This window comes from Typopeltis vanoorti, chromosome 10 (assembly GCF_054136105.1).
Source record: "Typopeltis vanoorti isolate ZY-2024b chromosome 10, IOZ_Tvanoo_1.0, whole genome shotgun sequence".
NCBI lineage: Eukaryota > Metazoa > Arthropoda > Arachnida > Uropygi > Thelyphonidae > Typopeltis > Typopeltis vanoorti.
In genome coordinates, this window is record NC_143558.1 from 63,737,673 (window position 1) to 63,764,207 (window position 26,535).

The 26,535-nt window shown below is 36.7% G+C and overlaps 1 protein-coding gene across 1 annotated transcript in view; it reads right to left on the reverse strand.

Moving 5' to 3' along the window:
* Nucleotides 1-26,535, reverse strand: part of LOC150102466 (uncharacterized) — a 37,612-nt gene that overhangs the window by 2,171 nt on the left and 8,906 nt on the right. The window contains exon 2 of the mRNA XM_090399497.1: nucleotides 17,259-17,360. Coding sequence (XP_090255623.1) covers nucleotides 17,259-17,360 — 102 coding nt within the window. The remainder of the gene's footprint in view (nucleotides 1-17,258; nucleotides 17,361-26,535) is intronic.

Below are 26,535 nucleotides of genomic sequence, written 5' to 3' on the forward strand. Positions count from 1 at the left end.
TAATACAAAAACAATTTTTGATAAGGAAGAAACTCATGCGACATCTGTTAGTCAAACAATGAACTTCCAGAAATGGCTAACTTAATTTATCTGCTAGAATAAATATAAACGTTCACACAATATTATTTTAATCTTTAGATGTGATGGAGTTTACATAATATTTCAAAATAATATTGGAGTAAAGACGTTTTATCCTGAAAATCTTCAAGATCCCGTCTTCTTGACTTCTGAATCATGTTCATCTTCAGTTATCCATTTTATCTTTATGTTAGCTTCTTAATACATACTAGTGCGAGGTAGAGTATCGCAGAAGCTTGATTTATAAAGCACTTAGCAACAATCGCATTTCGGAATGCCATTATTGTGCCCGTCAGATACTGAATATTAGGTTTGATCAGTTTCTTTTAAAAGATCGCGGTGCACAGGCACACATACCTTTTCTGTGCATCGATTTCATAGCTCAATTTACTGCTTCAATGGTATATAGAGAAAAGTAATCTTCATGTTATTCAGAAAACGACTGTGACGGATATAGCAGACGTTTATCAACAAGTATCAACTTTGGAAGCCAGAGAAGTGTCAACAATTTTCCATTTCTAATTTTGTTTTAATTATTTACAATTTTCTAAAACTAGATCATCAGAAATATAAAATTCAAGATTGTTGATGCATAGCTAAGTTTTTTAATAATAGAATAACTTGCAATTAACTCACTATCTCGTCTTCCGTTTTCATGCTAGACTCAAAATAGCCTGTCGTGGTCAAGTAAGTTGGCTTTTCGAGAAACTGCTTACGATAGGGGTGTTTAATCCCAAGTGCATTGTGTGCTATGCATGTAAATTGCATGTGTTCTTCTGGGCCGTTTACGGCATGGAAAACACAAGCTTTCAGGAAAACTCCTGTCACCTCCGTACCTTCAGATGAAACCCTGATAATAGTTCTTCTCGTCCTAAACCCGATTCGAACTCGGGTCTTTCCAAATAAACGGAATCGTCGATATCTGCTGAGGCTCTCCGTTACAATCAAGTTACACTTTTATGAATATTTTTTTCTAATTTTTCATATTAGCTAACTTTATTACTAGGACAGCTTATATCGTATATGTTCAACAATAACGAACAATAATAATATACACTAAACAACTGAGCCAAATAAAGATAATAATATCGTGTTATTTCTGTGGAGGCTGGAAAACACGCAATCTATAGATAAATATGGAGGTTGTGTGCTTTAGTTGTCTTGATGTGAACCACAAACAACAACACAATGACTGGCTGCTTAAACGTACCGAGCTTTGTCATCTACTTACGTTCATGTATATGTGATCAGTAATTTCGCTATCAAATATGAAAAGCAATAGTTTGAAACAGATCGATGGGAAATTTTGTACAGTTCGTGCCATAGTTTGATACAGAATTTCGTGACATCAATAACACAGCTAACAACTCTCGCAATATTGATTTAAATATTGGAGAAAGCAATGGAAAATATTTGAAATGAAATGAATTAAATAAATTATTTATTTAAATCACATGAATATAAATCAATAGCACGATTCATTAAAAAAAGAATAAATTAAATAAATAAAATATTAAATTAAATAAAAAATAATCAAAGGTGGTATCCGACCTCATACAGAGGTACAGGATTTTTCGCCTGGTCAACTGGTTTTTTCTCCTTCAAAATTGGCCCATGGACAGAAGGTCGTAGATGAGGAGAGGGTAGGTTCATGTTAAGCGAATGCTGCTAGTAACAAATAATTAAAGGAATGTTTATCAACGCAAACGAACCTATACAATTAAACCATTTTTTTTCTTTTTCCTATTGGTAATACACCTTGGCAAGAATTTCACTGAGATATATAATAAACAAATTTCTTTCAATCAGTATGTATATATATATATATATATATATACACACACACACACACATATACTGATTGAAAGATGATGGAGCATAGTTTAATACAAGTCATTTAACCTGTGGCAGGATTTACAAAACGTATACGTTTCGCGCATCAGAGGAAATTCGTTGTGAAAAACATTATTAACAATGATATATTTCATGTCGCACGTATTTAGATGCATTATTATTCCTTTTTTGGTAATCAGGATCGCCGTAGAGCATATCAGGCAGATATGCTCTACGGCGATAATGCTCTCAAGGCTAATCTGAAATCTAGCCAAGTAAAAGTGACTTGCATCCTCTACGCTTGGTTCCCGAAGGAAGACTTAAGTTCTAGTCTAGACGCCATTTGAAGGAACTTTTTCTAAGGCTGTATTCAACGGATCCCGGGATAGTCGATCTCTACGCCGAGCAAGCGGATTTTTATCCAGGAAACTCGTCTTTGGTCCTGTCAACTCAATGAATTCGACCGGTGATCCCATATTATTTCAGGCAATAAGATATCCAGTTAGGGTTAGGTAACTAGAGACAGAAATACTTGTTTACTTACCTGTCTCTTCATCGGTTACCACTTATAATTGTGATTCTCATGAGCTAGCGATATCTGATTGAAACCGATGGAGACTGATGTGCCCACACCAAAATCATGCTTTCATTAAAAGGACTTGCCCACTTTCTATGAGAATAAAAGGCATATTAGCTCATCATTTATTTTCATTTTTATAAAGCACATACCAGAAAAGTGAATACTTAGTGAAAACAAGGGGTATGAAAAGAAATTAGTTACGCCGGATAAAAACAATCCAAAAATTGTTTTCTTTGTCACCATGAAAATAATGAAAGATGAAGATTGACTTTTCTGAATGCATGGTGGTACTTTTTGTCAGATACATATGAGATTATTCAATAAAACAGTTCTCGCTTTGCTAATCAATCAGATGCATGGTGCACAGCGCTAATACTTTGGATGCAGAAATGGAAGAGGATGAGGTTGAAGAGCTGTTGAATAAGAACTCGGCAATATGGATAGAGGGATTATCAGCACGTATGCTAAAGGAATGGTCAGTCTAATTCAGTAGTTAATTCTAAACGAATAAGTTTCGGGACCCTATACAAAATAACCAATTGTATTTACCTTTTGAATACTATCCGGGGAAGCTCCAAACCTCCCCATCCCTTTCATCACGCTACTGTTGATATTGACTTTATATACACATTCAAAACTGTAAACAATTGTTGAATAATAACACAATAATGTAGGCATAATTACCGTAAAGGGAGAAAAGTCACGAAACAGAAATATGTTCTGTTTCGTTCTGTCGGGCCCTGGCTGAATTTAATATTAATTCTTGACTTGTATTGGTTAACAGATAGTTATGGAAACGGTGTTAATTTTCATCTATTCCTGAATCACTTGAATAGTCTAGAAATTTGTGCAAATGATAACCGCTATCACTTCAGTGCTAGTAACTGGCAAGTTGTGTATTTTGGCTTGATGCTCTTTCCATCCCTCACAAATAGACGATAGAAATTCTAACTCAGAAATTTCCATCAGACATAATGGAATTCGATTATTCAGATTATTTGAATTATACAATTCAAATTCCAATTATTCAAATCATACCACACTCTCGCTTAGATTTACAATCACATCAGGCTACTTCACAGGAAAAGTAAACATATATAAACAAGAGGTAAAAACAGCAATGGGCTCTCCCTTATCATCTAATCAAGTCACCGTTTTTCATGAACACCTGAAAGAAACATTTTTGCTCTCGACTCAGAACGAGCAATGTGGCTGCGGTATGCTGATGATGTTTTTCCAGTTTGATGCAACGCAGAAGAAGAATTCTGTGCATTTCTGCAAACAATTAAAACCTTACATCCTCATATCAAGTGGATATGAGAATCATCAAATCTTTAGAAAAAGAATCATCAAACAGTATTTTCTTTCTTGATGTACATATCCAAATTAAGCAGGATAGGATGGATCTATTTCCACTTCGGTCTACTGAAAACCTACTTTTCAGGTCATTATATCCAAAATACATCAGTTCACCATCCATCTCAAAAATGTAATGATAAAATCTTCAGTATCCAGAGCACATAAGATTTGTTCTTCGGAAGAATCTCTAAACAGGAATTGGAAATTCTCATAAACAGCCTTATTAAATGGATATAATCCAATATTAACCGAAAAGATAATCAACCACTCTCCTGTAAATCCAGACAAGAAGCTCACATGATTCCTATACCATATATTAATGGCCGTATTGATTTTTACAATGCCAAAAATTCTTCACCCTTATTCCTCATAATTTCATTCGTATACATTCATTTCATCATCCCTTTGTAAGTATAGTTAGCTTTTTGTGATGTCATTGCCGACCCATTTAAATTGGAGACCTCAGAAATCCCATTCGACATTGCATAATCATTACTATAACCACACGCCCTCCCCAGTAGCCAATAGTGACTGCGGACGAAAGTAAAAACAATCATTTTATTGTATCACTGAATAAGGTTTAGAGACATGTTCAGTCTGTGTAATACATTTCTCAACAAATGGAGACAACTGGGATATAAATGGCACTGACTATTGAATTTGAATCTCATGTCCGCCTCCCACAGAAAACTATGTTATTTTGACTCAAGCAAAATCATATACTGCACCGGCAAACAGAGTATCTAACTAAAAACTAGATATTTGGGAGTCTGTTCGCCCAGCTCAAACCAAAGCAGCAATAACATTCACAATCTTAAAATCCGTAAATGTGTTAAAACTAAGACATATATACTGAATGTTGTTTTGGCAGTTTCATATGTTGGATTCTGTTGAAGAGAGTTCGCATTTCAATTCAAAAGTTGTCGGCTAGCTTTTATGTTTCACTCGCGCGATCTTCTGTTAATACCCAGATCTCTTGTCTTCCCCTACTTCCTCCAGTAAAACTTCTACAACAGAGTATGAAGTGTCCCACTGATGTGTCCCAAACTTCAAGACCTTACATTTTGCTGCATTAAACCGACATCCCTAATCTGTGTAGTTCATTCAAATCCTCTTGCAGTGCTACCACATCTGGACTATTACCTTTCCAGCTTCATATCGCTCACAAACATCTGAATATCCACCTACAATCTACTGACATTGCAACTCATATAAAGGTTAAACAATATAGGTCCCAGTACTGAGCCTAGAGGGACCCCATTTGTAACCTTCTGCCTCCTTGAAACTGCCCCACCATAGACAACTCTGATGCCTATCAGACAGCCAATCCTGAATCTAGTTGACCAACCTGACATCCAAGCCCATCTACTGCAACTTAAATATCAGCTTATCACGTGACACCCTGTCAAATGCCTTCACTAAATCTAAGAAAATGGCAGCATATGCCTTTACATAATCAACGACTCTTGTAACTTTATTATAAAATGCTAGCATATTTATAAAACAAGAGCACCCCCTCACAAATCTATGTCGACTCTCAAAGATATCATTACTCTCATCTGCCTAGTGCTGTATACGGTCCCTCACTAATTTCTCCAAGATCTTAACAACTACCGATGACACACACTGGCCAATAATTAAACACTTCGATTCTGCCTCCGCCCTTTTGCAATAACAATATCGTTGGCCAGAATTTCAATGAAAAGCCAGGTCAAAGGAGCCGTTAGTTCTTTAGGACATTTTCTCCAAACTCGTGGTGAAATACCATCCAGTCCCAAAGCTTTACTGACATCCAAAGTTCTCAGTATCTGAAACACACTCTCCTCCTGTACCTCTAAACCTTGAACCTGCCCAATCCCTCTAGCATTGAAACTGACTCCTCCAGGATGAAATACTCCAATAAAGTGTTCATTGAACACTTTCGCTATGTCCTCTGCATCAGTCACTCTATTCCCCTTTTTATCCCACAATGTCATTCTTCCACAGTCATTTCTCCTCCTACTGGCCACGACCGAACCGAATCTTAATTGTTAAAACAAAATCTATTAGCAGTTTTCTCGGTTTTAAATATCTTAGTCTTTTGACTGTAAAGCATGCGCGTTTTTTTTCCTTCGGATATTTGGGTCAATTTCTTCTCTTATTCTAGTTTCGCCTTCTTTACCATACTGGTCATTCTCCTGGCCGGTGTCTTATAATCTTCACGCATCTGCTCTTCCCCTGTCTCTGTATATCGCATCCATAGCCTCTTTTTTACATGCAGTTCCTGCCTGTTTGATATTGTTTGTCATCCCCTTTACACCAAATCGTGTCCTCTTCGTCACTTGTAAAATACAGCTTACTATTGCTGCTAACAAATATCCTTCACAATTTCGCAAGTACTAATGATATCTCGCTCTTCCAATTCCTCACTCCATGAAACTTTCCCAAGTTGATTCCTAAGACAACTATAATCACCTGCCTTTTCTTTGATACTCCTGCACGTCTATTCATCTTCCAAGTCAAAACCACAAATGTCACGCTCTCCAACTGGTGGAGAGCGTGACATTTGTGGGAGAGATGTCATCTCAGTTATTATCAACTACTCTTCTGATGCTATAACCAAATCCAAAACTCTTGAACCTCTATTCCTCTACTCCATGTTGCCTAAAACTTTTTTCTTCAAGATTTCTATAAATACCACTCCCGTATTGCTACATGCATTTTCCTCTTCCCAGCTTATACTGCTCTAATAAAAATCTCCCATAACAATCATTCTTTTTGCACTTGCCAAGCACAACTGTCTAAACATCTCCTGCTCCCCACCCCTCTGTGCTCCTTGGTCTGTAGCAATACCCCACTAAATATCCTATCTTGCCCACCTCTACTTCACACCGTATGCCTTCAAAATCATTACTGTCACTGCATATAAGTCGTCACTTAACATAAGCAGTACTCCACTACCACACTTTCCCTTCCTATCCTGCCAAAAAATTCTGTACCCAGCAACTTGTATTCCTGTTGTTATATCCGCTTCTGTCAACCACGTCTCAGTGATCCCAACAATAATCTTTGGCCAGGCTGATGCACCAATTCCTCTCCTTTATTTCGGATACTCCTGGCATAAGTAAAGAGCATAAAAATGCCACTGTTTTTATACCTAGCATTACCCCTCTAGATTCCACCAGACTCAGCATTACCTGATGTTTCCCCCTTCTCCCAAGAGGCCACTTCTGCTACCATCCACCCTGGGAATTCTAGTTTCCCTGCATTGACACACCAAGTCGTTCAGAAAAAGCAATATATCCAGATTTCTACATCCTTCCTCATTCAAATGCAAGCAGTCCCTCGCATACAATTCTTTTCTGTCCTCAAATGCCCTTATAGCAACCACATATTCCTATCCCTCTCTTCTGACTCATTCTAGCTCTTATTTTATTGCTGCACTTCTGCTCAACTGGTCTCTATCATCCTCGGGGAACACATACACAGTCTTTCCTCTCTGCGTTTTCTTTTATATAACCTCAAGCAAGAATCTCATCTCATCCAACCTCTCACCCTTCTTAATTGCCATAGCCACTCTTTCCATCGTTTCCCCAGCAAACACACCTAATGAATCCTATCTTGTACACAAGGGATAATTGAGTCCCCCCATACATCCCACCTCTTACCAGCTGTTCCTCGATTGCTCACCTGCATTCCACACTCTATTTCCTCTAACACTTTCTCTCTGTGTTCTCTACTTACCTGCCTTCCTGACATCACTCTATCCCTGGTTCCAGCGCTCCTTCGCACTTCTCATCATTCAGTCTCTTCTACTGTTCCTATTCTCTCCTCTTCTACCATTCCCATAACCCTCTCTCACTCCAACCGTGATTCGCCTTGCATTCATCTCTGCCATTTGCCTAATCTCATCTTTTGTATTTCTCATCTCATTCCCGTAAACATTCCACCCGCTCTTTCAGCTCATCAATTTCTCTCTCTCGCTCTTTCTGCAAGTCATCCACTCTTGTTTCATATTTCTCTCGCTATTCTCGCCCTCTATTATACCACTCGTCTCTGTACGTGGAGAATCTCCGCTTCTGACTCAACGAGGATAATTATACTCATCTCTACCTCACCAAGTTCCTCCTTTTGCCTGCATTTTGCGCATATACGTATTTCTCCTTCTCTCACCTGCCACATATACAACCGCCGGGACGCATACATTCCACAAATCCCGCATGCCACAAAATCCCTTATTATATCACACAAAATGCAGTCCTTAAAAGGGGGGGGGGGATCGTAGATATGCCATTTGCAATTGGAGCTGCCACCGCCGTTATTCAAAAATAGTGTCGAGGAACTACTACCGCTAAACGCTAAATAATAATAAAGGAGTATAACTATAACTGTACAAGTAGAAGTTAACTCTAAGCATAAAACATATTTAAGTATTCTGAATATCTAAATAATGAAAACTTATGATAACTTCTTCTCTTCCAGCGCTATGCGTCCGATTCCGACTTCGCCTTCTCGGTAACCAAAAATACACAATACAGAGACAAAAACTAACTCCAAAAACAACCACTGAAGGACACTTGTATTACAGATGAACAACGTAGCCCAAATCTTGACAGAAATCACACGATTCACCATTGAAAGATTCACTTTTTTCAGCACTGCTCAATTTTAATGAGTCATACTAGAGATAGCAAGAGATACTAAGCCTCAGCCTCATAGATGTGAAGACTGCGAGGATACTTTACATGCAAACTTTTGTTTGGTTATGCTTGGATAAAGTCCAAGCATAACAATCAGACAATTTTATACATAATCAGTTTTAAGTAAGAATATATTTTCTTGGTTAGTATAATTTACATATTTTAGAATATTAACAAATTAACGTAAAAGGTATTAGTCTAGTGCTGTGAGTGGCATTTTTTTGTTGTTTTTTATTTTGCAACTGTATTACTGATTATTTTTTTTATCATTTATTTTTAACGTTAGTAAGTTTTCAGTGTAGTGAAAAGGTACTCCACTGAGAAGTGATACTTAGGGTTTTTACAAGGACAATAGGTGTAAAACACAGGTGACATATGTTTGACACTAATATTTTTCCTTTCTTTTATGAGAGTGTGTGGAATATGTTACTGTAATGTTTATTTGAATCCTTCTCACTAAATGGTACAACTTACTGTACATTAATACTGTTGACCAGGTGGTTGTATAATCTAGAAAACATGCTTTAAAGACCAAACAAATCATGGAACCTTTTTCAATCCAGGTCTTCAATAAGTCATGTTGTGGTGATGGCTTCATAATCTGTGTTCAAATTCGTCTGCCACCCAAAGATATTCAGACACTGAAGACCCAACGGGTTTGAACCTATGGCATGCTGATTGGAGAGCTGAGGTGCTATTACCAGACATGGCTTTAGAAGATAGAAGAAGACACCCCGGTAATGCTAGGAGTGTGAACAAATTTAAGTTCCTTATGATAGGTCTACTGGAGGTCTACTACATCTACTAGTTAGGTAGACCTCCAGCAGTGTTCATTATTCCATGGAGGTTTCTTAGTATAATAATTTTAGTAATTATCTGTGCGTATTTTCAATCATAGTCTTCTGATTATGTCTTGTAATTAAAGAAAACATGCCACGTGTTAAATAATGTTTCTTAAGGCATTTTAATGTAGTTACCCCGATTCTTATTTTTTTACCTATTCAATAGTTTTTACATACTACGTTTTATACATAATCAGACAAATGTTTGACTCTAATATATTCTCTTTCTTTTATTACAATATGATCGATATTGAATACCGATTGTAAAAAAAAACAAATACTGCACAAATATCGAATACTTTTATGGAATCTTTGTGACTGTTGTACCAAGTGTGCGCCAGCACTAAAAATCAAATTTACCCTGATTGATATTTTTTAATATCAAAAGTTTGACAAGATGTGCATTTTTCTTATTTCATTTTTATTAATTTTATCGAAAACAGAAAAAAGAAAAACAGAAATGCTAGCATTTAACATCTGGGCCTTAACTAGCAAAAGTATTATCAGTATTTAGGAATAATGGTTATTGTCGTAAAGAAAATTAAGTCATTTAGTGACTAAAGCACATTGCACCTGATTGTGTGCACCGCTCAGTAGTTGAGCTCTATAAATGTACGAACCATGAATTTATTTTAGAGTTGCATATTTTATCTGTCCAGTTAGGATCTGAGTGGTCTATCTGTGGTTTCAAGTATGCAGCAAATGTCTTTATAAATACTATTACAAAGGATCTTCCTGTTCCCATGCATATTTAGCATAGTAGCCTGTTTTTTTTCAAGTGATTTGGCTTCATATAAATATGATAATAGAGCATCAATCCTACATGAAGAAAAGCAGCAGTGTGGTATTTTCCCTAGAGGGTGGGATGTTTTGTCAGCAGCAGTAGTAGTGTATTTTGAGCTTCCTTGGTGTTGTAATCATCAGCCTGTCAACTACATAGAATGTGAAATTTATTTTATGCTTTGTCATTTCTCCTTCTCTAACAATTTTTCGGGATAACCTATGCAACTTTAGAAAATAATTCACTTTCTTGGCAAAAGAATAGTCTTTGTGACACACACAAACACACACATGCTCTATTTTAAAAACTTCAGTGATTTCTCTTTAAGTACATATTTTGTAGTTAGTTTTACATTTTTAAGAATTGTGGTTTTTTTAATTAAATTCAAACTACAAATGCACTTGACAGAGAAGTTGAAATGTGATGTTTTGGAGGAACATTGTTTCAGGAGGTGAAAGAGGAATGGAATTTCTAATCTGCTAATGTATGTAAAGCGCACACTGAAAATTCAGTGGGAACATTGCTGAAGTTGTAAAAGTATCCAAAATTTGCTCTCGTAATGAGAAAGATGGGTTCTGACAAGTCGGGAGAAGAAGGTGACAATTCCATGTATTGTTGTCAGTAGGAGTTTAGTCTTTCAAAATATATCTGTCTCGTTCTTTGCCACAGAGGCTCTAACATATAGAAAAACAGTGTGCACAAAAATTAGACATGTTTAGTGACTAATGTATTTGGTATAGATCTCAAAAAATTCATTTTATAAATATAATTTATATCAAGGTTCAGAAATGGTTAACAGTGGTGTTGCTAGAGCTTTTGCAGCCAACAAATTCAGAGACCGCCCTGGTCCCTGAATTTCCCGCCCCTCTCAATACAAACAAAAAATGCAACAAAAAGTCAAAACGACGTATAAGGTAAGGTTCAAAGTGTCGCCCGTGGAGGACCGGCCCTCCCCCAGCTACGCCACTGATGGTTATTATCTGTTTTTATTCCTATAAATGTCATAGGATGTACCAAATAAAAAGAATTTGTAAATGTAATTTAAAAAGAAGTGAAGAACAAGTTTTTTGAAGTGATTGACTCATTCTTCTAATTAATTGTGTCATGAAGCTGTGGATTTTATTCTAATTCAACTAAAATTATTCTTCTATATCATTTAATGAGATGTCTTAATCTTTCTTCAAAATATTTTTATGCGATCAGTATCAACTTCAGTATCTATATATAACTGGGCTTTATACTTGAAATGAATGTAAAATATTTAACATTTTTTAAGTTTTCGCTTTAACGGAATGCATGTGGTAATCAGAGGCACACGAAAGCTGTGATTTTGTATATTTTTTGAAGATGGTTTTGTTTTCTAGTTGTTTTCACAAGCGTGGCATCGTAAAATGTATTTTTCCAGTGTAGTACTACTAAAAATTGATATACAAGCATATCATGCGACACATTACGTTTCAGTCATATACGATCATCGCCTTTTTATTTTATTTTATCCCAATTTCGATGCATTTAATGGTTTAAGCAGCATTTTTTAAGCAGCCCTCTGTGTGCATAAATGACACAAATAAATGCTTTATTCATGTCATATACATAAACGAAAAATTTTGAATAATTTTGGAAACGAAGATTATCATGAATAGTTTGGCTTAACGAACACGCCATTCAATTTGGTCATCAATCTATGCCATTAAAAGGTTTTTAGTTTCGGCAACAAAATTGTTACAGTTATGGATAACTTTGGTATTAACTAGTGTAGCACTTTTTAGCCTCCGTAGCTCAGTTGCTTTCGATAGCGCCTTTGATTTGAAAAGACCTGGATTGGAATCCGATCTGTGATATTGAGAGATCTTCTCCAGGCTTTTCAGTAAAAAGTGAATTAGACAGCCTCATATGGAAGTGAAGTTTTTTCTCTCAAAAACTCAGTTTTTTTCTGTCTTCATAAAAGGAAATATGGCCCTTAGAACACACATCTAAAGACATAGCATGCTAACTGTGAAATGGCAGATATTACAACCTCGCCGTGTTATCTTTCTTGTTCTTTTTTATTCTACGTGTTAGGCCTACTGTCCTGTTACTGAACTGTCTTAAGCCCTTTTAAGTCGTATCCGTCCCGAAAGCAGGCTAACCCGGTTTGCCTGCTTGCGGGACGAAAAAACCACATCAACTGGGGGGAGTCAAAACCTGTTTCGATGGTTGCAAAACGCATAGCCACTAGGCTAACAGTGATGACATCTTATCTTTCTATTGCACATTATGTATCTCATGAAAAAATCGATAATGAGCAATAGACGATGGTGTATTGGTGTTCGATGCTCCATCATCACTAATTTAATCATTTTAATCATGGCACGTAACATGTCTTCTGATCACCGCAAGCAACAGCACGTTTGAATTTTGAATAGCATAATTGGAATTTTATCTTCTATTATACATAACAATAAAATAAAATATTTAAAGTTTAAAATACCTAGAGAGATATCGTGAACAACGATCGTAAACAAACAGTTCACCAAAATTGCCCATCATCTGATTCCTGGGAGTGTCATTTAGCGAAAACGGTTGTGTCAGCTAATGCAGTGTCGTATAAATGGACAGTGGTCATAGTTGAAAAGTGTTTGAAGAGCAAAGTGTCTTAAGGTGGGGTATTACTGTATATAATTCTTTATGGAAGTGTTCAAAAAGAATCTATTTAGGAGATATTTAATTTATTTGAAGAGTCACCTACTTTAGTACTGCTGATGCACATCTTATCTCCAATTCTCAGACTGTAAAAATGTTATGAATATATTTGCGAAGTGTTATACTTCATTCTCGCGGGCTGCTTAGATGATAGAGAGGCATAATTCTGGCATTTGAAAAATTAGCACATAAACTTAAAAGATTTTCCTATTAATTGTACAAGGACTCATTTAATTACTGGAGTTCTTTATTTTTGTGTTCAGTTTTCTATATGTTTTATGCAAATAAAATTGCTTAAATTAAAAATACTGAAGCATTTTTTATTAATATTCATTAAACCTTTCATACTGTGTTGTTGCTGTTTCTACTAGAGATGCAGTTACCGATTACATTCAAAAATACATTCTTCATCATGAATTTTGTGGGACATTACATGCATTAAATATCTATTCTTTAGCTCAAATTCTTATCACAGAAGCCCTTGTCATTAATAAATTGCTACTGTATGGTTATGTGTACTAATTAGTCACTTATCAGTTCATATATTTTCCATAGATAAATTCAGTCACTGTTGATGTTTCTTTTGTTGATTTTGTATGAGATTGATATTCTAAACTCCCTTATTGATATGGATGTTTAGTTCACTCAACTGTTAATGTGCTGTAGGTTTATATCTGATGTCTAGAACTGTGATTTAAAGGTGGTGAAAAAAAGGAACAGTGAAAACGCTTTTATAGTCAAAAGGACGATGTTTACCCTCTGAATGAAAGGATCTCGCTTTGAATGTCTAATAGCATAGACATCAGAAAAAGAAAAGAAAAAGCTTTTATAGACTTCTATGCTTTTATAGAAAGTTTATAAAAGCTTTTTCTACTAAAGATGAAGTAGTTCAGTAGCGCACTCAAGATTTAATCTTCGGGGGGGGGGGTTGAGTAGACGATTTGAGAATGCACACTACGCATTGCATGCAACCTATGACTGAGCTTCTGCAGATCGCCAATACATGATACCCGTGATCTCCTCTGGCCCTGCTCGAACAAACGAAGTTGCTCGGTCCGCCTGACCACTACTTCGTTCGCCTTCCGTTCACAGTGGCTGTGATTCCCGAGAGCTACACACCTTATGTGACCGCTAATTTATTAATAGTATAGAAATAGAAGACACGACACAAAATAATTAAAAAATTAATTTTAATTAGGAACAAATTTTTGGAAAATTTCCTAGTGTTTTTTCCTTTTTCTTTTTTTTTTGGGGGGGGGGCCTTAGCCCCCTCTCTAGGTGCGCCACTGGACTTCAGGCATAATTGCGTGACCATACAAAACCTATGGCACACAATTGTAAATTATTAAAGATAAATCCTAAAATTATATTTTAAAAAATCCTCTAATGCCTTTTATTCCCAAAAGGGAATAGGTGGAGCTCTTTATCACTAACGTTTTGAACGATAGGGAGTAGCCAATCTCCATCCTTCAAACATTTACCATTAGGGAACTCAAAGTATCAATAAATCAAAGCATTTGGGAGTAGAGTACTGCAGATAATTGCCGCGGACTCTTGGCCCTAATTCCTAAAAACATCATCCCACTTCAAAGGATCGTCAGTTTATCAAACAGTCGTACTACGGCATTAATCCTCTTTGGGAAATATGGCGTGTCATGGTCCTTTTATACTAATACGATTTTAATCTTATTCCCAAGAAACACCATTCTGTCTGCTCGAGAAATATGCTCCCTGATGTCATTTCTAAAAATTCTCCATTGATTCATGTCATAAAATATATCATCGATCATGTTATACAAAGGAGTCACTGATCTTGTTCTAAAAATACATCGCTTTTGATCCTTTTAGAGAAATACTTGATTTGATTCGGTTGTTTGGAAATTACTTCATCGATTTTGTTCTAAAAACAGATCCTATGCTGCCATAAAGGTGTATCGTTCGTCCTGTTCTCGAAATATTTCATTGACCCTGCTATATAAATATGACATTGATCCCGCCAAAAAGAAGTAATTGATCTGTTTGTGGTAAGAAGTCGTTTATCCTGTTTTCATTATGTTCTAAAATGCTATTAACCTTATTATAGAATATATCATGATCCTGTTTTAAACTATATCACTGATTCTGCCATAGAAATAGGGCAGTCATCCTTAAAAATCATTTTACACTTTATAAAAACACACCATTTATTCTGTTTTAAAAAACATATCATTTCAACTTTCATGGAAATACGTCGTTCATCCTGTGCTAAAACACGTCATTAACCACGTTCTAAAATACGTCGTTTATGGAAAGACGTCATTGATCTGTGCTAAATGCATTGTTTAGAAAGAAATCGACAGACACCGGCACGGGCAAGGTGCAGCGTGCCATATAATAAATTATATGTTTTTACTTGGTATAAATTGGAGGAATATGATGCTCTCCAAGTCGTTGCAACTGTGTCCGGGTGAAATGGGTGCAACAAGGATACTGCCGGAGTTTGAAAGAGGCAAAATTAGATGCCACGATGCAAACCTATCTCTTCGGCATTTGTGGACAAATTGGAGCATCCCATGTCAACCATCTGCGATACCGTACTGAGACGCAGCGAGTCAAATGCAAATGCTATCCACGGTGGACGACTCACCACGCGTACGGTGCTGGGAAGGATAATATGCAAACACCGCTATTCGTCGGCCTACACGTTGAGTGTGGAGTTTCGGGCATCGACTGGAATACAGATCTGCACAAAAATCTGTGGCTCACAATATGGGTTTCCATGAACGTCCAGTTCATCCCATATATGTTCAACCCTATTGAACATATATGGGATGAACTGGAGCTTCAGGGGGGTCAAGGGACGTCCGCCCAAATGCAATCCAGGACCTCATTACATGTCTACAGGAATAATGGTCCACTATTCCCCTTTGATCGCTATCGTGTGCGCGTGGAAAATATGCCAGGTAGGGTTGCTGTAGCCATCGCAGCAAAAGGAGGTCCTACATCTTATTAAGGTGGACGCCATGGTTGTTTGTTCCGCACATTATGGTGTCCGTTGACTTCTTTCCAAGCAGTGTAAGTCATTGATCATATTTTAAAACACGTCACTGCTCATAATGTGCTAAAATACATCATTGAACCTGAAATCAATCAGAGATGTTGATAGATAGAAATATATAACTGTACCTGTTATAGAAACACTGGTTGTTGTGTTTAAGAAAAGCAGATCAATTACAGCAGAGGAACATAACACCTTGAATTAATAAACGTTTAATTGTACGTAATATGAGAGCTTATATAGAAAATTGCAGTTATTTTAGACATCCCATGGTTTTCTTCGACGTTTAATGTGTTTTCGTGTTTCTTCTATAACTACTGGGAGTTATTAAAAGGAACAATAACGTCAATAGACGCTTGGATTTTTTTTTCTTTCTATATACGTCTCGGATGTAATTTGAGTCTTAAAGATGGAGAATACGACTCCATCCTAAATAGAAGAAACATTTCTTACGAAAAGATTCATAAAACTTCCCAAAGCCTGCAAGATGTGTCCCCAAAGAATGCCGAAAGAGAGAGAGATCACCGAGAGTAGACCGGAGGCTAGTAACGTCCCTTATCTGACAACAAGATATAAAATATCCCAAGGGAGCTTGTAAAAAAAATCGGCGAAGTATCCTTCTAACGTAGGACTGCTGGTACTAGTTACAAAGTGTAGATAATCGCCTGCCACTTGATTCCTGCTAGAAAACAAAAGCTTTTATAATAATGGAGCCCATAAAACATGACTTACTGAAGATGCCTTGTGAGAAAATTGCTAAACTTGCCTCTTCGTTGTTTATTTTTTGAACGACTTGACGTTTATATTGAATGAGGCCATAATACAAACAGCCACGAAGATGGGGAGAAATTGCAGCCTCATCGTCCACAAGCGCTTTGTTCGCCGTGCATCATAAGGTAATAGACCCGTCAGAGAACTAACTGAAAGCAATTTAATGTTTTGCCTTTTAGCTACGCTTATTAAAGATGCATCGGTGGATGATTGTTAGTTGGGAAATGTGGTTCGACATGCTAACGACTGAGCCGGTGTGAGGTGAACGAAGCCGTCATTTAGGTGTACTCTGTTAGCGATTTGTTTCCGTGTAAATATTATTACCCGCATCGAGTATTGGAATTACAATGAAATTAGTTCCAGTGATGCATGAGTGTTGTTACGTTTATTTCCAATGTCTTAGTTTATTCTTCTCCAAATCACATAGTAGCATCCGGGCTCTTTTTTTATTGTTTTTCGATGTATTGCCTATCTCGTTCCTTCTCTCTTAGTTTTCCTCTTCTTTCTTTCATTTAAGTAGTATTAAATACAATAGAACGGAATCCAAATATTGACTTGTATTCATACATATCAAATATATTGGTGTATTCGTGTTCAAAGAGTTAAATATACTCACGTTAAATATGGAAAGTGTTGAATTTTTCTGAATACATTCGTCACTATCAGACAGCTGAGGTTGGACCTTCAAGGTGATGCTATAATTCGTCATCTTTCCTTCCTGGAATAACAAAAAAAAAGAAACAAAATATCTATTATATTTCTCAAGTTAATTTCTGTTAATCCCTTGTTGGTACAACGAATATTTATGATCCAAATAAAAATAGAAAAACGCACACAAAAGGGAACATGCATTTAGTTGTAAGTTAAGGGCACTTAGATCTGAATTTAGAGAAATTTCTTCAAGTTATGCAGAAAAGTGAAATGTAAACTAAGTTATAAATCTAGAATATATAAGCACCGTAGAGGGGTGGTCTGAAGATTTTTCCTTTTTTTTTATTATTTTTTGAATTCTTGTTTTACTTGGTCTGGAAAGCCTGCTCTAGCGACTCGAATGAAAATTTTTCAAGCCACTTCAGGCCTCCAGTAAGCAAAGAAAGGTGGTCTCGCTACTTATTGGAGAACTGAAGTGGGTGACGAAATTCATCTCCTACCTAAAGACCATCACAAACATCCACGTTACTGCGGGATTCAAACCTGCAGCCAACCAGGACCGGTGAAATGGAAGTCATATGAAATCATTGCTGTTTGGAGAAACGAATTCCATAAAATTTGCTTCAAACAAAATTAGAAATATTTCGGAGAAAACGAAACAAAAAGGACGGAGACAATTCTATAGAAATCAATAGAAACGTTTCCGAAATAATTCCTTTTCATTGACAAATACATCTTGATGTTGCTACCAAATGTCTAATTATTTCCGCGATGTTAATTAAGCATCGTTATGAGTATCTACAATCCTTCCGTTCGTCTTCAAATACTCCTTGAACATCGCACCAACAACATGTCCTTTGAAGAATTAAGAGACACTTCAATCAAAGCCGCCAGCTGTCGCTGTAAGGCATACAATTACGATCGCTTACAGCAAGCAACATAGGGACTTATTGATAATACACGCTTGATTAATATCTCGACTGCTCTCGGCTATAAACACTTTACTGGCTGCAATCCCATCAGCAGAATCTTTCTAGCAGTACTAAACCTACAAATACGCAATGTCCTCTGGGAAAGTCGCCGAAGCCATGCTGTAATAAGCTTCTAAGAGGAACATGATTCCTATGTTTGTGTGAAAGTCCTTGGGGATATTCTCTCTCTCTCTCTCATGTTCGATAGTGATTGGTTAGTAGGGGAAACTGCACGTGTTTGTACAACGCGAGCAAGTTTGGCCACTAATTAACAGCTAAATTCACTGGCCCTGTTACTTTCCCCGGAACAATAAACAAATGGGTTTCATCCATGGTGTTTAATCTCTTCGCTTTTGCAAAGTTAGCAGTTAGTATACTGCAGATAATCAAACGATGTACAAATGGGGAACTATCGCAATTGATTTATGTAGGAATTGCTAATTATAAACCAGTTTAGTTTTACGCTTTCCTCTCCTATCCAACCTTTTAGCCCGCAGGTTTTAGCAACTGGATTTCACGATAAAAATCTTCAAATGGTTTTATAGAGGAAAGAACGAAAAGCATTTTGGTGACTGAAAAGTGGAGATGAAACTTAGTGTTCTGAGAATCCAGATTTTTCACGTCGTAATAATTTGAAATGAGCTTCCGTAGCTCAGTCTGTTTCAACGATGAACTGTGATTGGTAAGGCGCCCGAATTTCAATCACGTCTAGGACAAAAAGCTTTCATAAGGACATTTCAACTGAAGGTGAGTTAGCCGGTTTTATATTGAGAAGGGAATTTGGAGGTTTTGTCACTCAAAACAAGCAAATCGACATCCCTTAGAGGGATGCCACAGACGAATAGCAAGTCGGCTGAATTAAACTGCCCAGAACTCCTAATCATAGAACTCAACCGTCTAAGACGGACGAGAATGGATGGATGAATGGATGGAGTAATTTAAAATCGATACATTCTTAAAAATCAACAATAGAGAAGTATTATAAAGAATTGACAACTAAGTCATTCTTGTTATCTTCAAGACCGAATCATTCTGAGACTAGTGCATTCTGAGTAATCTGGAGTCAAGCTTTCTGCGAATGTTCTTCCTCTAGATTACTTATAATGTCTAATAATCTACAATCTAAGTGTCTACGGTCTACAGACTAGCGAAATACTTCAAAATCTTTGTGCATTCTCTAATCGGCAAAAACCGACGACGCTTTTGCAAAAACCGTTTTATATATTCAGCACTTCCATTAGCATTTTCCTTTCGTTTCCTGGTGCAGAATAAATCTTTTTATAAAGTCCATTTTTGGTATTCTTTTGTTTCTTTAAACTCGTCGAAATCATTCATTTTAATGGCCCACATTTCAGTCATTGCAAGCAGATTTGTTTTCCAACTCCCAAAGTAATTGGAGAAGAAAAACAGACACTCGACTATTTGTTCGGATCTCCATATTCGATTATCTCCGAAATTATGCTTCTCCGTTTGCAGATTGGTTTTTCTTTATCTCGATAGATCGGATAGGTGGCAAAGAGGATGTTTATTGTGAAAAGGAAACGATGCAAATTTGTTTTGTTTTTGCTTTCATCTTTCCTAAAGCCATGTATCCCATATGGAACTTCACCATCGGACGATGTAATTAGATACGCAACCGAAACTTATAGAACTGAAATTATCCATTTCTGAGATATTTTTATTCGTGTTTTATAATTTTTTCAAACTTATAAATCACCAAAGCCACTTGGTTTTCTATACGCATGCGCAGTTCACCTAAAGTCGCAAATCGAATTCGATTGTTGAGATGATGAAATATCTTTGGCTTCGATAATCCGTTCGTTGTGAGCACAGCGGTCGGAGTAATTATAATTCCTATTCGTTAATAAAGTAATTAGAGGTATCCAATGTGGGATAAGCTAAACGAGAATTTCAGCAGTTTTTCACCGAAGCCAATCTCAGTGGAGAACATTAAATCCAATCGATTTCCTATTTATTTTGCCTTCTGCGTTTTATCTTTTTTTTTTTTATTTCAGAACATTTCCTCATTGTCTTTTATATAATTAGCTTTGCATCTCGGAAACGTGGTACGTACTTAATTATGGTAATTTAGCATATACAAATGACAGGAAGCTCCCAGGCAGTTAATCACTGTGTCTCATTTGTGTCAAGATTTATTTTCGGGGAAAAGGGAAGCTTCAGTTACCCCCCACTTAACTGCATCGAGGTTTCGTGAGAGAAAGTGAAGCATTTAGATGTGACAAGGCAAAATTATGGCATCAAGATTTAGCTCGGCTTTACAAAGAACTGTAATTTGTTTAAGTTTTCTCATTAGAAAATCTAAAATTCCAAAGACGGATTAATTGCGAAAAGAGAGCGAAAGAATTAGCAATATTGGACAACTTAGACGATAATAGAACCAGCTATGTATTCAAGACTCGATTAATACCACAGCGATCAATGTAGTCTGTGAACACTGTTTTTAACAGTTCATTTTTTATTCCTTGTTGCTCTTTTGTATAAATTTTACCTTTCAGCACAACAATGGAAGCGCGTGACAAAATTCTGAAAAGCAAAAGTTTACAGCAAAGTAAAAACATTGTTGAAAAAAACCAGCTAACCTATAAAAAATGACTAGTTCACGTGCTAATGACATCATAATTGAACTTTCTTTATATTGTTGTCTATTGTATTTTGAACTATTTATCTTAAACTTCTGTGTTATTTCGCACCATTATGTTGGTTTTATCGAAGAAAATTTTCCCCTCTTTTGAAATCTCTTCTGAAAAAGAAGCCATACTGGTTTTGGGAACGAAATATCTACGTCAAAGATGGAGAAGAGGGGGGGGGGAGAGAAAAAAAATGGCCAGTAGAACTATCTTCTACATTCATGCTTGCCTCGAAACTGCCTCCAAGAGAGCCTCTTTCTTCGCCCTGCTGGAACCATTCCAAAGTTCCCGAAATGCCTAGCGATGGCGTGGATAAATTACGAAACATTCAAGTCTGTAAGAAGTCACAATTGGAAAGGGAAATTCTATGTTAGCATATTTTGCATTCTTATCATTTTCGTTTCAAGGAATAAAAATTGGTCGTGGATTTTTTTTTGGGGGCATTTGAATTATTTATCTCTTTTTTTAGTAACGAAGATAAAATCTTGTTCATTATTATCAGTCAAACATCTTATCAGAAACATTGGCTTTAAAAAAAGGTTAATTATTATTGAATATTAATATTTATCGTGATGTTTCATAGTGAAAACATTTAAGAATATTTGCAATGAGTCATATTTTAATTACATTTAAGATTCAACTTAATCTTAATCAGAATGTGAACCGGTGAAAAAAAAAAGACATTTATGAAATTAGGTGGCAGCACTGACTGTTGAGTTGGAATAAGAAAGGTAAGAACGAAAGATGAGCAAGGAGAAAAAGGAGGCTACCGAAGCTGAAATAAATTAAACAGAGAGAGAGAGAGAGAGTACATAAAGATGATAGCGAAGACCTTGGACTGTATCCTTCGGCAGCGGTGTAGATTAAACTTTAAATATTTTTCCCCGCTGCATGTTTGTTTAATATTCGACTTTTCTGGCCCAGAAGCGAAGCACTACTCGCTGGAATCCACAACGCCCATCTATCAAAACGATGACGTCAAACCAGTACGGAAATCGTAGAATAATATTGGCAGAAGTCGTTTGGTTCGTGCAAACACACATGGGGAAATTTTAAAGCGTGATTACACTTCTTCGAAAGAGAATTCCATTGGGGTCTTTTTTTTTTGCCTTCTATAGCAATTGCAAGAAATATTCCTCTCTCTCTATCTCTCACTCATTCATTTTTTATCTGTCTATTCTTATTTATTGATCTGCAGCGTTGGAGTTCATCTGCACTGTTCATCGAAAAACACTCAGGCTGCATGTGTGTGTGTGTGTGTGTGATCTTATACTTGCAGATCTATTGATACAGACACTTCCTGTTCTGCCGTATTTGACTGACACCGTAAATCTTCAACTGATATCACAAAATTAAGCTCCAAACTACTTCAGCAGGGAAGAGCCTGCTGAATCTTCAATAACACCCATCTTCAAGATCCAGAATTCATGCCAAATCTTCAGACTATAATTTGACACCTCGCTCCGACCAAAAAGACAATAGAATAACCAACAGTTAGCTTCCAATCTTAACTAAAACTATTGTATACATTCAGTGGAAAAAATAACAGAAATATTACACGATTTGAGCAGGAAAACTTCATATTTCCCAGAGATTTCCCTCCAAAAAAATGAACCATAATTTTATACATTGACATTCTTTACACTCTTTGTTGCGTAAGCTGTTACGTTTCTATGGCAACCATCCGGTTACGAAACAACATGATAATGCACTATCACACTGCAAAGGCCTTGGCAACATGGTTTGAGTAAATCACAATACAAAAGTCTCATCCCCGGTAGACTGTCTGAACCATAAAGGGTAGCTTTGGAGCGAGTTAGAACGAGAATATCGGTTGAGAGCTAGAATAAAACGTCCAGTTTCACTGCAGGAAAATGACTACAATTTTGATGGAGAAATGGAAACTGCGCGTTTTTGAAAATAAAGAAAAAAGATTTTTCGAACATTACCTTATTCCAATACTTTTTCGGGAATGTAGTGCATCTGACCTACACTGTAACCATGGCAATCAATGGACGTATCCTAAATACAGCACATCCACGGAGAGAGAGAGAGAGAGAGAGAGAGAGAGAGATTGGTAAAACCAATCTCTCTCTCTCTCTCTTTTTCCCCACACAATAAGCATCCATTAATTTCTAGGGACATCCCTGAGTAATGAAAACCCCTAGTTTATCGGACTCCTTGAATAAGCGAAAAAAGCACAAAAGGGAAGAAACTGCATTCAGCAAAGCGTTTTCTCAGTTCACTTCAGTAATGACAGAATATAAGTAGTATCCTCCTCCTCCTCTAGACCAGAGAAGACAATATAGGACGTTTAGTACAGCTTTGAAGCCTCCAATCAGCATTCTTAGAACAAACTAACTTCTTTTTCTCTCCTTTGTAATTAGAGCATCTCGATCTGTTTGTTTGCCTTTTTTTTTCTAGTCGTGATGATTTTCAAATGTAACTTGTGTTTTATTACACTCTTTGAAATGTATATTTTATGATGCATAAAAAATATGCAAATATTCTAGATTAGACTTAAAAGTCATTACTTTTAAGCCTAATCTAGAATTACACAGCTAAGTCATAAAGCGATTATTATAGCTGTCAGTTGTTGGTATTCTCCAGACAAACAGACAAACACAAAAAAACATATACTTGGTTTAATCCTCTATCGAAGTGTAAGCAAACCAAATTTGCGCATGGAGTATTTTCAGGACTGAGGCAACTCGTGGTAAAGGTGGGATAAATTCTCATCATTTGTCTTAGTAAACTTGTTTGTTTACACTTGGATAAATGATTAAACCAAATATATAATTGGTAAAAAAAAAAGTACCAGGGCTAAAAGTGTAAAGACCACCTAACTCACCTTCAGGTGAAAAGTCCCTAAAAATACCTCAAACGGGTTCCAACACGGGTCTCTCTGACCAAAGGACATCTCGTTATAATTTTTATGTGAGTGACCACCTACGGAAGGTTTTAAACCAATAGCATGTATTGGATAATCTGTGATTCTGAGATTAAACATGATACCTTTGAAGCCACTTCAGTTCTCCGGTGAGCAGGATGGTAGTCTCACATCGTACAATGAATTTTATTTACCAGTCGGAGACATTCCGAGACATGCATGCCACAGTGGAATCTGAACATGCCAACGATTTTTTTCTTCTCTCTCTCTCTCTCTCTCTCTCTCTCTCTCTCTCTCTCTCTCTCTCTGTTCTATCTTTCTTCTGTCTGCACAGTTTTTCTCTCTATTCCCTTTGGAAAAAAAAAAATAGATGTTTTCATCTTCTAAGCCATCCTGTTCTGAAATGAAATCATATTTTATCCTTTTCCCAACAGACCCAGCAATACTTTTGCTCTAATACTTTTGTTAGGTATGTGTACATTACGTGCGCAACATTTCGCAAGAAAACAATTACGTTAAGCACTTTGAGTGGAGAGCCTTTTAAATAATTCGGTAGCAGAGCGAACTCCATTTAAACCCGTCTGGATGAATATCCTCATCGCACTTTCCGAGAAAACATTTCCAACTCGTATTCCACCCTGGTAGGCCTAACTGCACTTATTTTAAATATTTCAGTCTTTGTAGCTGTTTCGCGACCCAACTCAGTGAATATTTCTACAATATGTCAGGGAGAGGATTTGTTACACGCTCGAACTGGAGTGTGGCCAAATCCCTCGCTGATCTATGGCTTCGCTCGGGTACAACAAACCAGTGGAGCGTTTAAAAGATATTGCATTGATTAAGAAGATAAAACTTGTTTCCAGAGATAACAGAGAGAGAGAAAGAGAATGGACGATGAATTATTCATGTATATAGCCAACTATTGAATAATTCGGTGACAACAGAGGCATTTTGTTTTAAAGGAAATTTTATTTTTTTTCATTCTACTTTTCGAGGGCGCATAAAAACCGAATATTATCTAAAAATTGCATTGTTGGTCTTGGAAGTTAATAAAATGTAAAACATTTCCTATTTAGAGACAAAAGTGACCGTGGTGTGGCGCTGAAATCCATGGTACTTGGAAACGTATTTTTAAAACTTTACTTCTGTTAGGGACAAACTTTACCGCCAGATGGCGATTTATGGACGATACTATAAATAACAGTTTTGGGCAATTTGATTCCTTAGGGATAAATTTTACCGTCAGGTGGTGTTGTGTTCGACAATAAGTTTTAATTTTATTTTTAGCATTTTGCTGCTATTAAGGACATTGTTGCCCGCCAGGTGGAGCTTCATCATTAGAAATTAATTCCATTAGGGACACCGGTTACCGTCAGGCGGCGTTGTAACCGATATTTAGTGTTAATTTTATTTTTTAATAGTTTTGCTGCAATTAGCAGCACAGTTGATTGCCAGGTGGCGCCACAGTCTTATTAGAATTATATTTATTCCTCTGCTTGTTTTCGAAACTTACAATCGACGAGCGCGTGCCATTCTTTTTCCAAATAATTTTCTTCTTCTTCGTCTGACATGCGCGTATTTATTTAACTCTGCAATCACAGCCATGAACGCCACAAAGTCCTGTTCCTTAGCCACCTAATGGACGATACAAGCCATCACGCTTCAGAGAATTGTTCTTTAAGATGCCGTTCGGAATAGCGTCGTCGAGCAAGCTGTTTCTGATCGATCATCAAGGGGTTGACAGATGACAGCGTGAAACCTGCGTTCACCCACCTAACTTTACGTGCTGACTTGGCGAGCTATGACCTAAGATCGCGTTTGGAGTTTCCTCGTAGTAAATGAAACCGTTAGTGTGTTCTGTGCAGCCGGAAGTTTGTTCTCTACACTTCTTTTAGGGGATAAGATACGCTCATTCGTCCAACAAACTTCTTAAGAAGAAAGGAAATAAAATAAAAAAGAGCTATCACGTACTAGCGGAAAGGAGAAAAATAAGTCAACGTAATACATTGTTTAAGGCAAAAGAATTGCTGATGACGTACATATCCGGTATGTTACACACATTTAAACTATTTCCGGTTCTACTGCACAGCTTCTATTGCCCCTGTAAAACGAGCTTCGTGGGATAACACTACTTGCATTAATTGTAGGCGTGTGAGTCAAAGAAACAAGCACTGCATTAACTTGATTGTTAGGATACTGTCCATTGTTAATACGCATTTTAACTGTTACACGAATTCTCTCATCCTAGTGAGATGCAGTATCATGAAGTTGTTGTGCTATATAATATCATCCCTGTACATTCGTTGCCATGCCAACACCTTTTCCAGACAATTTAAACGAGTTTTGTGGTTGGCATTTGAATTTATGCATAAAAACCCTACTTGCATGCACCTCAAGTACTTTGTTGTACTGTTTAGGAAAAAAGATACCTAATTTAGCGTGGATAAACTAAATGAAGGTTGTAAAAAAAAAAAAGCTTCGGATCTCTTAAATCTCACCGGGGAATCTTTTTTCTCTACTTCTATCAGAAACCCAGTTGTACATATTTCAAGCCGGTTCCTAGACTTGCAATTTATTTTATTTATTTCATAAGCACGTGTGCTGGCTTTGCTGATACGCCGGCCATAATGTGAGCACTTTTATTAAAATTCTCAGAAGGAAGTCGCCATAAAACAGAAGCTTTGCATGTCTGGTCACAATTGTACGTACTGGCGTGCATTTCATACTCCAAGC